The sequence below is a fragment of the Macaca mulatta genome, chromosome 3 (genome assembly GCF_049350105.2).
Source record: "Macaca mulatta isolate MMU2019108-1 chromosome 3, T2T-MMU8v2.0, whole genome shotgun sequence".
In the NCBI taxonomy this organism is placed as follows: domain Eukaryota; kingdom Metazoa; phylum Chordata; class Mammalia; order Primates; family Cercopithecidae; genus Macaca; species Macaca mulatta.
In genome coordinates, this window is record NC_133408.1 from 58,736,331 (window position 1) to 58,751,394 (window position 15,064).

The 15,064-nt window shown below is 40.9% G+C and overlaps 1 protein-coding gene across 3 annotated transcripts in view; it reads right to left on the minus strand.

Moving 5' to 3' along the window:
- The window catches only part of TPST1 (tyrosylprotein sulfotransferase 1), a 147,213-nt gene that overhangs the window by 67,606 nt on the left and 64,543 nt on the right, over positions 1 to 15,064 (minus strand). For all 3 annotated transcript variants that reach the window (NM_001257855.1, XM_077994695.1, XM_015133366.3), the window contains 1 exon segment: positions 580 to 778. In NM_001257855.1, the coding sequence (NP_001244784.1) occupies positions 580 to 778 (199 nt within the window).

The window sequence follows — 15,064 nt, forward strand, 5'->3', positions numbered from 1 at the left end:
CTGGCTAATTTTTATATTTTTTGTAGAGATGGGGTGTCACTATGTTGTCCAGGCTAGTCTTGAAATCCTGGGCTCACTCCCACCTCGGCCTTCCAAAGTGCTGAAACTACACATGTCAGCCCTATTCTGGGCCCAAATTTTTCTTTTTTTTTTCTTTTTCTTTTTGAGATGGAGTCTCGCTCTGTCACCCAGGCTGGGGTGCAGTGGCATGATCTCTGCTCACTGCAAGTTCCGCCTCCCGGGTTCACGCCATTCTCCTGCCTCAGCCTCCTGAGTAGCTGGGACTATAGGCGCCTGCCACCATGCCTGGCTAATCTTTTGTGTATTTAGTAGAGACGGGGTTTCACCGTGTTAGCCAGGATGGTCTCAATCTCCTGACCTTGTGATCCACCCACCTCGGCCTCCCAAAGTGCTGGGATTACAGGCGTAAGCCACCGTGCCAGGCTGCTGGGCCCAAATGTGTCTAATTCAAAATAATTTTCTGATCATTAAATAGCAAGAAATAAAATAAGAAAAAAAGTATTCGGATCCCAAATTCCAAATCTAGTTTTCTCAGTTGCTTTAAAAAATCTCACTTACCCTTCGAGTGTTTTCAAGAATTTTGGGATCAGGTTTTCCATAGTTAGGTGGGTTGGCATATGGGTCATATCCAAGTTTGGCAAGCATAGGAGCAATCACTGCCATGTCTTGTAAAACATCTGGCGGTATCTTCCCAACCCATTTGGATAGAGCTGCTACATTGACCGGCTTGATGACTTGGTCTGTAGATCTCTCCACTCTGAAAACAACGTAATATGAATAAATGTTGATTTAAAATTTAGAAAGTCATGCTTTAAAACCACTATAAATTATGTTTTAATGACTAATGGTTTTAATTGTCTGGATTACAAAACAATTGAGAAAGAGGGCTCTAGTCAGGTCTGACACTATTTACCAGAATTAAAAAAGAATTTAAGATTGTCAGGGATTATTGGCAATCTCAGATTTCTAGAAATAGGAAAAAGGGTTAGCTGAAACATCTGCATTAAATATCTTGACACTGTAATTACAACATCCAGGAAAAAAAACAGTAACAAAATAAAGATACGGCTGCTTAGAAAAACTGCCAGTCAACTTACTTGAAATGCTTACCAAAAAAAAAAGACAGACGGATGGATGGAAAGAGGGACAAACAGATGGTAAAACAGATGGACAGTGATAAAGGAAATACAGCAACATGTTAATGAAAGAATCTAGCTGGTGGGTATAAGACTTTCAATTCTTCTGTACATTTTAACTTTTCATAACAAAATGTTGGGGGAAAACGGCCAACCATAAACCACTAAGAATGTAAAATATTCACTTGTTCTATTTTCCTGCTGACTTCCTTAAAAATCTTATTTTCTATAGAAGAAAAAAAAAAGGGCTGTTTTTTATTTTCAATATTACAGGATTCAATATTACAGAATAAATGTGTTCTACCTCTTGACATGGAAATTTACTCTAAGCCTGTAGTTATTATACTCACAGTATTTGACTAAATAACTAGCAACCTCAGGATAAAACGTAGCATGAAATGACTTTTGGATTTAAGCTGGATCTGAATTAGATTTTGGTCAATGACTATAAAATAGAAATGCTTAAAAGAGACTTTTATATCCTAATACATAAAAAGTCATTCAAACATAGTATTCTAAGAAAAGGTAAAGGCCCTTTTAATTAAGAATATGACCCCTCACTGAATAACCATTATCTGATGAGGAGTCTCCTAAAGGGGCTCTGCTTCTCAAATAATAGAAAAACAATTCCTCTTCCCTGGGATTCGTGAGGCTACCTGCTCCAGGTTTCCCCCCTGCCTCAAGAGCCATGTTCCTTTCTCCCTTTTCAAATATTTCTCCAGGACTCCACTTAACCCATTGCTCCCTTCTCTCTATCTGTTCTCCTTGTATTGCTTCATCCCTAATGTTCTTTGCTTGACATTCTTTTTTTTTTTTTTTTTTTTTTTTTTTTGAGACGGAGTCTCGCGCTGTGTCACCCAGGCTGGAGTGCAGTGGCGCGATCTCGGCTCACTGCAAGCTCCGCCTCCCAGGTTCACGCCATTCTCCTGCCTCAGCCTCCGAGTAGCTGGGACTACAGGCGCCCGCCACCACGCCCGGCTAGTTTTTTGTATTTTTAGTAGAGACAGGGTTTCACCATGTTAGCCAGGATGGTCTTGATCTCCTGACCTCATGATCCACCCGCCTCGGCCTCCCAAAGTGCTGGGATTACAGGCTTGAGCCACCGCGCCCGGCCTGCTTGACATTAACCTGTGTAAAGAACATCCTGGTTTGCCCAAGACAGGTCCAGTTTACACCTAGCATAATTTACCCCAGCGTAATTATTAAAAGCACCTGCCATTCACTCCCATAAGTGTTCAGAAATGAGCAGAGGATGTCATATGTGTATTGCATAAACCGTATTACTTTTCTAAAATCCAAAAAATTCTGAAATCTGAAACACATCTGTGTTAAGTATTGGGGTCACACAGAGAGTCCTGTATGTCATGACTGGGAAGCTGGGCTTACCTTGAGGATAATAAGGAATAAATGAAGAGTGGTTTTTTTGTTTTGTTTTGTTTTTTTGAGACAGAGTTTGGCTCTGTCGCCCAGGCTGGAGTGCAGTGGCGCGGTATCGGCTCACTGCAAGCTCCGCCTCCCGGGTTCACACCATTCTCCTGCCTCAGCCTTCTGGGTAGCTGGTACTACAGGTGCCCGCCACCTCGCCCGGCTAGTTTTTTGTGTTTTTTTTTTTTTAGTAGAGACGGGGTTTCATTGTGTTAGTCAGGATGGTCTCGATCTCCTGACCTCGTGATCCGTCTACCTTGGCCTCCCAAAGTGCTGGTATTACAGGCGTGAGCCACTGAACCCAGCTGAAGAGTTTTAATAACAACTAATATGAACAAAGTACTATTATTAGCATTCAGTGCTGATAACTATGGGAAGAATAATTGGAGAATGAGGCAAGTGGGGTCAGGAAAATCGGTATAGATGCTCAACATATTAGAAGAAAATAAATGATTAAGGCTTCAAGTAGATTAAATGAATTAGAAATAGAGACAAGACAAATTCCAAAGATAATTTTTAAAACTACGAAGACACTGGGAGACCGAAGTGGATGGATCATTTGAGGTCAGGAGATTGAGACCAGCCTGGCCAACATGGCGAAATCCCCTCTCTACTAAAAATACAAAAATTAGCCAGGTGTGGTGGTGCATGTCTGTAATCCCAGCTACTTGGGAGGCTGAGGCAGGAGAGTCACTTGAACCTGGGAGATGGAGCTTGCAATGAACCGAGATCACACCACTGCACTCCAGCCTAGGCAACAGAGTAAGACTCCATCTTAAAAAAAAAAAAGGAAAGACAGTGGCCGAAGAAGAGAAAGGAGTCTATGATTAATTCATACTTGACTTGAAGGACAGATGTTTGTCTGTCATTCAATAATATAGATAGTATGAAGAAAAAGCATGTGGGTTTTTTATGTTGTTGCTTTTTCTTTGACATGTAGAGAAAAATAAAAAACATGTAAATTAACAGTAATCAGAAGGTCACCAAAAATCTAGAGAAAAAATTCTAATCGACTGGAATATAGTAGATGCTCACTAAACCATGTCTATTATTATTTCACACTGATGATAGCTCTGGTTCATCAGAATAGTGAAAGCCATATTTATCATTATGATTGAATAAATGAGTTGAAGAAAAAGTATAATCATTTCCTGTCTGAAAAAGAGCTCTAAAATAAAAGACTTTGGAAAGGCTTTGCTATATAACCACTGAGTTTATAAGAGCCGCTAGCAGCAAATGCAGTCAACTATGGCCTCTCAAGGGGAAGAACACGGGAAACCTATGCATATCAGTCAAGTGTTTCTCTTTAAGATCAGCAGAAATGACATTTTATACATATCAAGCATAAAATTCAAATTCAACAGTCACTTCTTTTTTATTATTTATTTATTATTATTATTATTATTATTATTATTATTATACTTTAAGTTCTAGGGTACATGTGCATAACGTGCAGGTTTGTTACATATGTATACTTGTGCCATGTTGGTGTGCTGCACCCATCAACTCATCAGCACCCATCAACTCGTCATTTACATCAGGTATAACTCCCAATGCCATCCCTCCCCTCTCCCCACTCCCCATGATAGGCCCCGGTGTGTGATGTTCCCCTTCCCGAGTCCAAGTGATCTCATTGTTCAGTTCCCACCTATGAGTGAGAACATGCGGTGTTTGGTTTTCTATTCTTGTGATAGTTTGCTAAGAATGATGGTTTCCAGCTGCATCCATGTCCCTACAAAGGACACAAACTCATCCTTTTTTATGGCTGCATAGTATTCCATGGTGTATATGTGCCACATTTTCTTAATCCAGTCTGTCACTGATGGACATTTGGGTTGATTCCAAGTCTTTGCTATTGTGAATAGTGCCGCAATAAACATACGTGTGCATGTGTCTTTATAGCAGCATGATTTATAATCCTTTGGGTATATACCCAGTAATGGGATGGCTGGGTCATATGGTACATCTAGTTCTAGATCCTTGAGGAATCGCCATACTGTTTTCCATAATGGTTGAACTAGTTTACAATCTCACCAACAGTGTAAAAGTGTTCCTATTTCTCCACATCCTCTCCAGCACCTGTTGTTTCCTGACTTTTTAATGATCGCCATTCTAACTGGTGTGAGATGGCATCTCATTGTGGTTTTGATTTGCATTTCTCTGATGGCCAGTGATGATGAGCATTTTTTCATGTGTCTGTTGGCTGTATGAATGTCTTCTTTTGAGAAATGTCTGTTCATATCCTTTACCCACTTTTTGATGGGGTTGTTTGTTTTTTTCTTGTAAATTTGTTTGAGTTCTTTATAGGTTCTGGATATTAGCCCTTTGTCAGATGAGTAGATTGCAAAAATTTTCTCCCATTCTGTAGGTTGCCTGTTCACTCTGATGGTAGTTTCTTTTGCTGTGCAGAAGCTCTTTAGTTTAATCAGATCCCATTTGTCAATTTTGGCTTTTGCTGCCGTTGCTTTTGGTGTTTTAGACATGAAGTCTTTGCCCATGCCTATGTCCTGAATGGTACTACCTAGATTTTCTTCTAGGGTTTTTATGGTATTAGGTCTAACATTTAAGTCTCTAATCCATCTTGAATTAATTTTCGTATAAGGAGTAAGGAAAGGATCCAGTTTCAGCTTTCTACTTATGGCTAGCCAATTTTCCCAGCACCATTTATTAAATAGGGAATCCTTTCCCCATTTCTTGTTTCTCTCAGGTTTGTCAAAGATCAGATGGCTGTAGATGTGTGGTATTATTTCTGAGGACTCTGTTCTGTTCCATTGGTCTATATCTCTGTTTTGGTACCAGTACCATGCTGTTTTGGTTACTGTAGCCTTGTAGTATAGTTTGAAGTCAGGTAGCGTGATGCCTCCAGCTTTGTTCTTTTGACTTAGGATTGTCTTGGTGATGCGGGCCCTTTTTTGGTTCCATATGAACTTTAAAGCAGTTTTTTCCAATTCTGTGAAGAAACTCATTGGTAGCTTGATGGGGATGGCATTGAATCTATAAATTACCTTGGGCAGTATGGCCATTTTCATGATATTGATTCTTCCTATCCATGAGCATGGTATGTTCTTCCATTTGTTTGTGTCCTCTTTGATTTCACTGAGCAGTGGTTTGTAGTTCTCCTTGAAGAGGTCCTTTACATCCCTTGTAAGTTGGATTCCTAGGTATTTTATTCTCTTTGAAGCAATTGTGAATGGAAGTTCATTCATGATTTGGCTCTCTGTTTGTCTGTTACTGGTGTATAAGAATGCTTGTGATTTTTGCACATTAATTTTGTATCCTGAGACTTTGCTGAAGTTGCTTATCAGCTTAAGGAGATTTTGGGCTGAGACAATGGGGTTTTCTAAATATACAATCATGTCATCTGCAAAGAGGGACAATTTGACTTCTTCTTTTCCTAACTGAATACCCTTGATTTCTTTCTCTTGACTGATTGCCCTAGCCAGAACTTCCAACACTATGTTGAATAGGAGTGGTGAGAGAGGGCATCCCTGTCTTGTGCCAGTTTTCAAAGGGAATTTTTCCAGTTTTTGCCCATTCAGTATGATATTGGCTGTGGGTTTGTCATAAATAGCTCTTATTATTTTGAGGTACGTTCCATCAATACCGAATTTATTGAGCGTTTTTAGCATGAAGGGCTGTTGAATTTTGTCAAAAGCCTTTTCTGCATCTATTGAGATAATCATGTGGTTCTTGTCTTTGGTTCTGTTTATATGCTGGATTATGTTTATTGATTTGCAAATGTTGAACCAGCCTTGCATCCCACGGATGAAGCCCACTTGATCATGGTGGATAAGCTTTTTGATGTGCTGCTGAATCCGGTCTGCCAGTATTTTATTGAGGATTTTTGCATCGATGTTCATCAGGGATATTGGTCTAAAATTCTCTTTTTTTGTTGTGTCTCTGCCAGGCTTTGGTATCAGGATGATGTTGGCCTCATAAAATGAGTTAGGGAGGATTCCCTCTTTTTCTATTGATTGGAATAGTTTCAGAACGAATGGTACCAGCTCCTCCTTGTACCTCTGGTAGAATTCAGCTGTGAATCCATCTGGTCCTGGACTTTTTTTGGTTGGTAGGCTATTAATTATTGTCTCAATTTCAGAGCCTGCTATTGGTCTATTCAGGGATTCAACTTCTTCCTGGTTTAGTCTTGGAAGAGTGTAAGTGTCCAGGAAATTATCCATTTCTTCTAGATTTTCTAGTTTATTTGCGTAGAGGTGTTTATAGTATTCTCTGATGGTAGTTTGTATTTCTGTGGGGTCGGTGGTGATATCCCCTTTATCATTTTTTATTGCATCTATTTGATTCTTCTTTCTTTTCTTCTTTATTAGTCTTGTTAGCAGTCTGTCAATTTTGTTGATCTTTTCAAAAAACCAACTCCTGGATTCATTGATTTTTTGGAGGGTTTTTTGTGTCTCTATCTCCTTCAGTTCTGCTCTGATCTTAGTTATTTCTTGCCTTCTGCTAGCTTTTGAATGTGTTTGCTCTTGCTTCTCTAGTTCTTTTAATTGTGATGTTAGAGTGTCAATTTTAGATCTTTCCTGCTTTCTCTTGTGGGCATTTAGTGCTATAAATTTCCCTCTACACACTGCTTTAAATGTGTCCCAGAGATTCTGGTATGTTGTATCTTTGTTCTCATTGGTTTCAAAGAACATCTTTATTTCTGCCTTCATTTCGTTATGTACCCAGTAGTCATTCAGGAGCAGGTTGTTCAGTTTCCATGTAGTTGAGCGGTTTTGATTGAGTTTCTTAGTCCTGAGTTCTAGTTTGATTGCACTGTGGTCTGAGAGACAGTTTGTTATAATTTCTGTTCTCGTACATTTGCTGAGGAGTGCTTTACTTCCAATTATGTGGTCAATTTTGGAATAAGTGCGATGTGGTGCTGAGAAGAATGTATATTCTGTTGATTTGGGGTGGAGAGTTCTATAGATGTCTATTAGGTCTGCTTGCTGCAGAGATGAGTTCAATTCCTGGATATCCTTGTTAACTTTCTGTCTCGTTGATCTATCTAATGTTGACAGTGGAGTGCTGAAGTCTCCCATTATTATTGCATGGGAGTCTAAGTCTCTTTGTAAGTCTCTAAGGACTTGCTTTATGAATCTGGGTGCTCCTCTGTTGGGTGCATATATATTTAGGATAGTTATCTCTTCCTGTTGAATTGATCCCTTTACCATTATGTAATGGCCTTCTTTGTCTCTTTTGATCTTTGATGGCTTAAAGTCTGTTTTATCAGAGACTAGTATTGCAACCCCTGCTTTTTTTTTTGTTCTCTATTTGCTTGGTAAATCTTCCTCCATCCCTTTATTTTGAGCCTATGTATGTCTCTGCATGTGAGATGGGTCTCCTGAATACAGCACACTGATGGGTCTTGACTCTTTATCCAGTTTATCTGTGTCTTTTAATTGGAGCATTTAGTCCATTTACATTTAAGGTTAATATTGTTATGTGTGAACTTGATCCTGCCATTATGATATTAACTGGTTATTTTGCTCGTTAGTTGATGCAGTTTCTTCCTAGCCTAAATGGTCTTTACATTTTGGCATGTTTTTGCAATGGCTGGTACCGGTTGTTCCTTTCCATGTTTAGTGCTTCCTTCAGGGTCTCTTGTAAGGCAGGCCTAGTGGTGACAAAATCTCTAAGCATTTGCTTATCTGTAAAGGATTTTATTTCTCCTTCACTTATGAAACTTAGTTTGGCTGGATATGAAATTCTGGGTTGAAAATTCTTTTCTTTAAGAATGTTGAATATTGGCCCCCACTCTCTTCTGGCTTGGAGAGTTTCTGCCGAGAGATCTGCTGTTAGTCTGATGGGCTTCCCTTTGTGGGTAACCCGACCTTTCTCTCTGGCTGCCCTTCAGATTTTTTCCTTCATTTCAACTTTGGTGAATCTGGCAATTATGTGTCTTGGAGTTGCTCTTTTCGAGGAGTATCTTTGTGGCGTTCTCTGTATTTCCTGGATTTGAATGTTGGCCTGCCCTACTAGGTTGGGGAAGTTCTCCTGGATGATATCCTGAAGAGTGTTTTCCAACTTGGTTCCATTTTCCCCCTCACTTTCAGGCACCCCAATCAGACGTAGATTTGGTCTTTTTATGTAATCCCATACTTCTTGCAGGCTTTGTTCATTTCTTTTTCTTCTTTTTTCTTTTGGTTTCTCTTCTCGCTTCATTTCACTCATTTGATCTTCAATCGCTGATACTCTTTCTTCCAGTTGATCGAGTCGGTTACTGAAGCTTGTGCATTTGTCACGTATTTCTCGTGTCATAGTTTTCATCTCTTTCATTTCGTTTATGACCTTCTCTGCAATTAATTACTCTAGCTATCAATTCTTCCACTTTTTTTTCAAGATTTTTAGTTTCTTTGCGCTGGGTACGTAATTCCTCCTTTAGCTCTAAGAAGTTTGATGGACTGAAGCCTTCTTCTCTCATCTCGTCAAAGTTATTCTCCGTCCAGCTTTGATCCATTGCTGGCGATGAGCTGCGCTCCTTTGCCGGGGGAGATGCGCTCTTATTTTTTGAATTTCCAGTTTTTCTGCCCTGCTTTTTCCCCATCTTTGTGGTTTTATCTGCCTCTGGTCTTTGATGATGGTGACGTACTGATGGGGTTTTGGTGTAGGTTTCCTTCCTGTTTGATAGTTTTCCTTCTAACAGTCAGGACCCTCAGCTGTAGGTCTGTTGGAGATTGCTTGAGGTCCACTCCAGACCCTGTTTGCCTGGGTATCAGCAGCAGAGGCTGCAGAAGATAGAATATTGCTGAACAGTGAGTGTACCTGTCTGATTCTTGCTTTGGAAGCTTCCTCTCAGGGGTGTACTCCACCCTGTGAGGTGTGGGGTGTCAGACTGCCCCTAGTGGGGGATGTCTCCCAGTTAGGCTACTCAGGGGTCAGGGACCCACTTGAGCAGGCAGTCTATCCCTTCTCAGATCTCAACCTCCGTGTTGGGAGATCCACTGCTCTCTTCAAAGCTGTCAGACAGAGTCGTTTGCGTCTGCAGAAGTTTCTGCTGCTTTTGTTGTTGTTTAGGTGTGCCCTGTCCCCAGAGGTGGAGTCTACAGAGACAGGCAGGTTTCCTTGAGCTGCTGTGAGCTCCACCCAGTTCGAGCTTCCCAGGGCTTTGTTTACCTACTTAAGCCTCAGCAATGGCGGGCGCCCCTCCCCCAGCCTCGCTGCTGCCTTGCTGTTAGATCGCAGACTGCTATGTCAGCAATGAGGGAGGCTCCGTGGGCGTGGGACCCTCCCGGCTAGGTGTGGGATATACTCTCCTGTTGTGCCCGTTTGTTTAAAGCGCAGTATTGGGGTGGGAGGTACCCGATTTTCCAGGTGTTGTGTGTCTCAGTTCCCCTGGCTAGGAAAAGGGATTCCCTTCCCCCTTGCGCTTCCCAGGTGAGGCGATGCCTCGCCCTGCTTCAGCTCTTGCTGGTTGGGCTGCAGCAGCTGACCAGCACCAATTGTCCAGCACTCCCTAGTGAGATGAACCCAGTACCTCAGTTGAAAATGCAGAAATCACCGATCTTCTGTGTCGCTGGCGCTGGGAGTTGGAGACTGGAGCTGTTCCTATTCGGCCATCTTGCTCCGCCCCCCAACAGTCACTTCTTAAATACCCACTATGTGCCCAGTCAAGTCTAAGGTTTGATATTAAGGATACAAAGATGACTGACTAGGCCATGGCCTGCCTCTCAAGATGCTCAGAATCCAGCAAGAGAGACAAAGGTACACATGACTAATACACAGCATCATAAATGAAGTGACAGAGGTTAGAGGCAATATGACAGAAGTAGGCCATTCTTTTCATGGGGTAACACATGACTAGGGCAAGTTACTAAGCAGCTAAGGCAAGGGTTAGCATCTATGAGTCACACATTAAATTAAATTGGTTCACATTGCCTGTTTTTGTCTGGCCTTCAAGCAAAAAATGGCTTTTACATTTTTAATGTTTTGTTTTAAATAAAAATAATCACATTTCATTACACATGAAAATCATGTGAAACTCGAATATCAATATCCGTAAGTAAAGTTTACTGGAACACAGCCACACTCATTCATGTATAGATTGTCTGTGGCTGCTCTTGTACTACAACGGCAGAGTTGAGTAGCTGAGGAAGAGACCATATGGCTTGCAAAACCTAAAATATTTACTATCTAACCCTTACAAAAAAACTTTGTCAACCCTGATGTAGGACTGTATCCTAAGGAAAATTAGGCTTTCTGTTGTGGTGTCAGGTGATGTCTTCCTGACAGAAGGACCACATCACTATTTACATTCATGAGAGAACCTGGTGTTTGTTTTTTTGTTTTGTTTTGTTTTGTTTTTTTGAGATAGACTTTCGCTCTGTCACCCAGGCTGGAGTGCAGTGGCGCAATCTCAGCACACTGTAACCTCTGCCTCCTGGGTTCAAGTGATTCTCCTGCCTCAGCCTCCCAAGTAGCTGGGATTACAGGTGCACGCCACCACACCCAGCTAATTCTTGTATTTTTAGTGTGGTTTCGCCATGTTGGCCAGGCTGGTCTTGAACTCCTGACCTCCGGTGATCTGTCCACCTCAGCTTCCCAAAGTGCTGGGACTACAGGCGTGAGCCACTGTGCCCAGTCACCTGGTATGTTGAGAGAATAGCAAGTAAGGAGAGCTAAGAATGTACTGAAGCTACTAAGTTGGGAGGATGGAAGGGAGAAAAGAAACAAGAGTTTACTCAGTGTTGCACTTATCTGGCTCAAGAAACACATTTGTTCAACCCAAAGGATAGATCTTTAAAATAAAATAGAAAATGAGAACAAGATACGATGCAGTCCCAATCTTCAAGGAGGTCACGGTCTGGTTGGGGAGCCACATAAACATTCCACATTGAAACTCTTACAGTTGTCTCTTAGTCCCACGTCAGCTCTCTGGGCTTGGCTTTTCCCTCTTTCCATGGGTTCTAGTTATTTAGTTTATGTTTTTCCAAGAGGCAGCAGAGTGTAGTGGAGAGAACGCAGACCTGGAAGTCAGGTCTGTATGATCCAGCTTTGTAATCTAAGAAAAACTCTGATCCTAAGAGACTGGGGATAATGACCACTAACCAACAGAGACACAGTTTCCAAAACATTTTCAAAGCAGGAGTTGACAACTATTGCTCCAATCTGGCCTGCTGCCTGCTATGTAAATAAAGTTTTACTAGAACATAACCATGGCCATTTGTTCCTGTACTGCCTATGGCTGCTTTTGCTCTATAACAGAAGAGCTCAGTGCTTACAACAGAAATCATATGGCCTGCAAAGCTAAAAATATCTGGCCCTTTACAGAAAAAGTTTGCCAACTTTTGTTCAAAAGGATACAGTGATTATAGAGAAATGGGCCTGGAACTGACAGCCTGATTTTCCTTTCTTGATAATAACCTGCAGAACTGCATGGAGCTCATTAAATCTCCCCTATTCCTTCAATCCTTCCAGAATTAACCAACACTTAGATCTAAAGCATACTAGGGTATGAACTAGATACCATTCTACCTACCTTTAGCTTACTGGGACCTCAAAACACAGTGCCTCACAGACTGGTACATTTCAACACACACAGCCCATGTACACTGAGACAAGATATCTGTGACTCTGCAAGTTCTCGCAGTCCCAAGTGCCCAGGCTTCCTTCCCTCTGTGGCAGTCACAGTGGCAGCAACTCCTCCTCAAGGAATGGGGTCTATGCCAAAGTCTTGAATGACTGAGGTGAATATAATCCTCCATGACATCCATTTTAAGCATGGATTTTCCACGAGACTCAGTTAAACACTACAGCCAGGCTGACTGCCAAACCACAGGTCTGAATTATGATACCCAGCAACTACTACAAGAAACCAAATCCTCCAGATTAAAGCATAGAGGATGGAACAGACATGCAAAAAGGAAAGAGTGAAAGTACATAATCCAAGTGATTAGGTTTATTACAGTAAAGCATGTAATGAAATACCATTAAAAACCATGTTTTCAAAGACTTTCACTATTAGAAAATGCTCAGGTCACATCTTGTGAAAGAAGATTTTAAAATGTATATACAATAGAAATTCGATTTTGTGAAAATGTGTTCTACAGACCAATAATGAGTTCCTAAACTGAATTAGTACTAAAAAACCTACCCACCAGAAAAAGCCCTAAACCAGAGGGATTCATAACCAAATTCTATCAGATGTATAAAGAAGACCTCGTACCAAACCTACTGAAGCTGTTCCCAAAAACTCAGGAGAAGGGACTCCTTGCCAACTTATTCTATGAGGTCAGCATCATTCTGATACCAAAACCTAGTAGAGAAACAACAAAAAAAGAAAACTTCAGGCCAATATCCCTGATGAACGTAGATGCAAAAATCCTCAACAAAATACTAGGAAACAGAAACTAGAAGCACATCAAAAAGCTAATCCACCACAATCAAGTAGGCTTTATCCCTAGGATGCAAGGTTGGTTCAACATACGCAAACCAATAAATGTGATTCATCACATAAACAGAACTAAAGACAAAAACTACATGATCAGCTCAAAAGACACAGAAAATGTTTTCAATAAAATTCAGCATCCCTTCATGTTAAAAACCCTCAACAAACTAGGCATCGAAGGAACATACCTCAAAATAATAAGTGATACCTATGACAAACCCACAGCCAACATCCAGAACATGCTGAATGTTCTGGAGGGCCCACAGATGTGGAATAATGTATTTGTAAGAATTATATTAAACAATCTTTATTTGATAAATAGTGCCTTACAATCCTAATGCTACCTATCAAATTTCAATAAGAGCAATTTCAGCATCAAGTAATGAACAGTAGCTAAATTAACAAGAGATCAACAAAAAGGGCTTTAAAGGGAGCAGCACTAGCTGATGTGCTGCTGGAAGCATACCATACTGGAAGTATTCCCACTGAGAACCAGAACAAGACAGGATGCCCTCTCTCACCATTCCTAGTCAACACAGTACTGGAAGTCTTAGATAGAGTAGTAAGAAAAATAACTAAATGCATCCAGGAAGAGTGAAAGCCAACTATCTTCCATATTTGCAAACGATATGACTTTATACCTAGAAAACCCCACAGTCTCTGCCCAAAAGCTCCTAGATCTGATAAACAACTTCAGCAAAGTTTCAGGAGACAAAATCATTGTACAACAATCAATAGCATTTCCATACATCAACAATACCCAAGCTGAGAGCTAAATCAAGAACACAATCCCATTCACAATAGCCACAAAAACTTGAACCGTGTGTGACAGACCCATGACCTACAAGAAGATGGCCCAAGATCTGGTCCAGGAATTGGAGAAAGACACTTTCAATGTTCAGAGGAAGATCCTCTTCTATGAGAAAACAGCCCAAGAAGGCTGGATGACTGCCGTGTCCACTGTGTGAGTGCTCTAGGTGCTCTGGAAAGAAAACAACCACAATAGGCAGAAGCCAGGTGACTGTGAGGTCAAGTTCCAGCCTTTCCCAAGCTGTCCATTGGTGTCTGGATTTCCATCTGCAGCCCACAGGGGCTGAGAAGTGCCAAGGGGACTGTGGGCCACCAGGCCCCCAGGAGGGAGGCAGGTCACAATGTGAGGGCTTGCGTCCAGAGCACCTGCCAGTTTGATTCTGTTTTCCCTGTAGTAGAGTCCTGAATGCCCAGAGCCTTGGCAGCAAATCAGCTGGTGCTGCTCCATTTAAAGCCCTTTTGATTGATCTCTTGTTAGTTTAGCTACTGTTCATTACTTGATGCTGAAATTGCTCTTACTGAAGTTTGGTAAATAGCATTAGGATTGTAAGGTACTATTTATCAAATAAAGATTGTTTAATATAATTCTTACAAATACATTATTTCCACATCTCTGGGCCCTCTAGAATTATATAGAATAAGTATTGTATTTTCATTTAGAGAAAAGGCCTCTCACCCCAACATCATTGTGTTTAATATTGATAGGAAGGTTTAAAACAAAGACCGTTTCTGATCTAAGAGCTGTTATTACAAAACAGTAAGAGTAAATTGGCCGGAATAAGCTTTAGTTTTAAAACAAAACGAAACAAAATAAGAAAAGAGCATGCTTATATATTGCTGGTGGGAATGTAAATTAGTTTAGCCACTGTGGAGAGCAGTTTGGAGATTTCTCAAAGAACTTGAACTACCATTAGACCCAGTAACCCCCTTACTGGGTATATACCCACAGGAATATAAATCGTTCTACTACAAAGACACAGGTAACTGTATGTTCATCGCAGCACTGTTCACAATAGCTAAGACATAGAATCAACCTAAATGCCCACACAACAGTGGACTGGATGATGAAAATGTGGTAGATATACAGTATGGAATACTACACAGCTATAAAAGAAAAATGAAGTCGTGTCCTTTGCAGCAACATAGATGGAGTTGGAGGCCATTATTCTAAGCGAATTAATACAGGAACAGAAAACCAAATACTGCATGTTCTCACTTATAGGTGCTAGCTAAGCACTGAGTACACATAGACACAAAGGAGGGAACATCAGACGCTGGGGCCTACTTA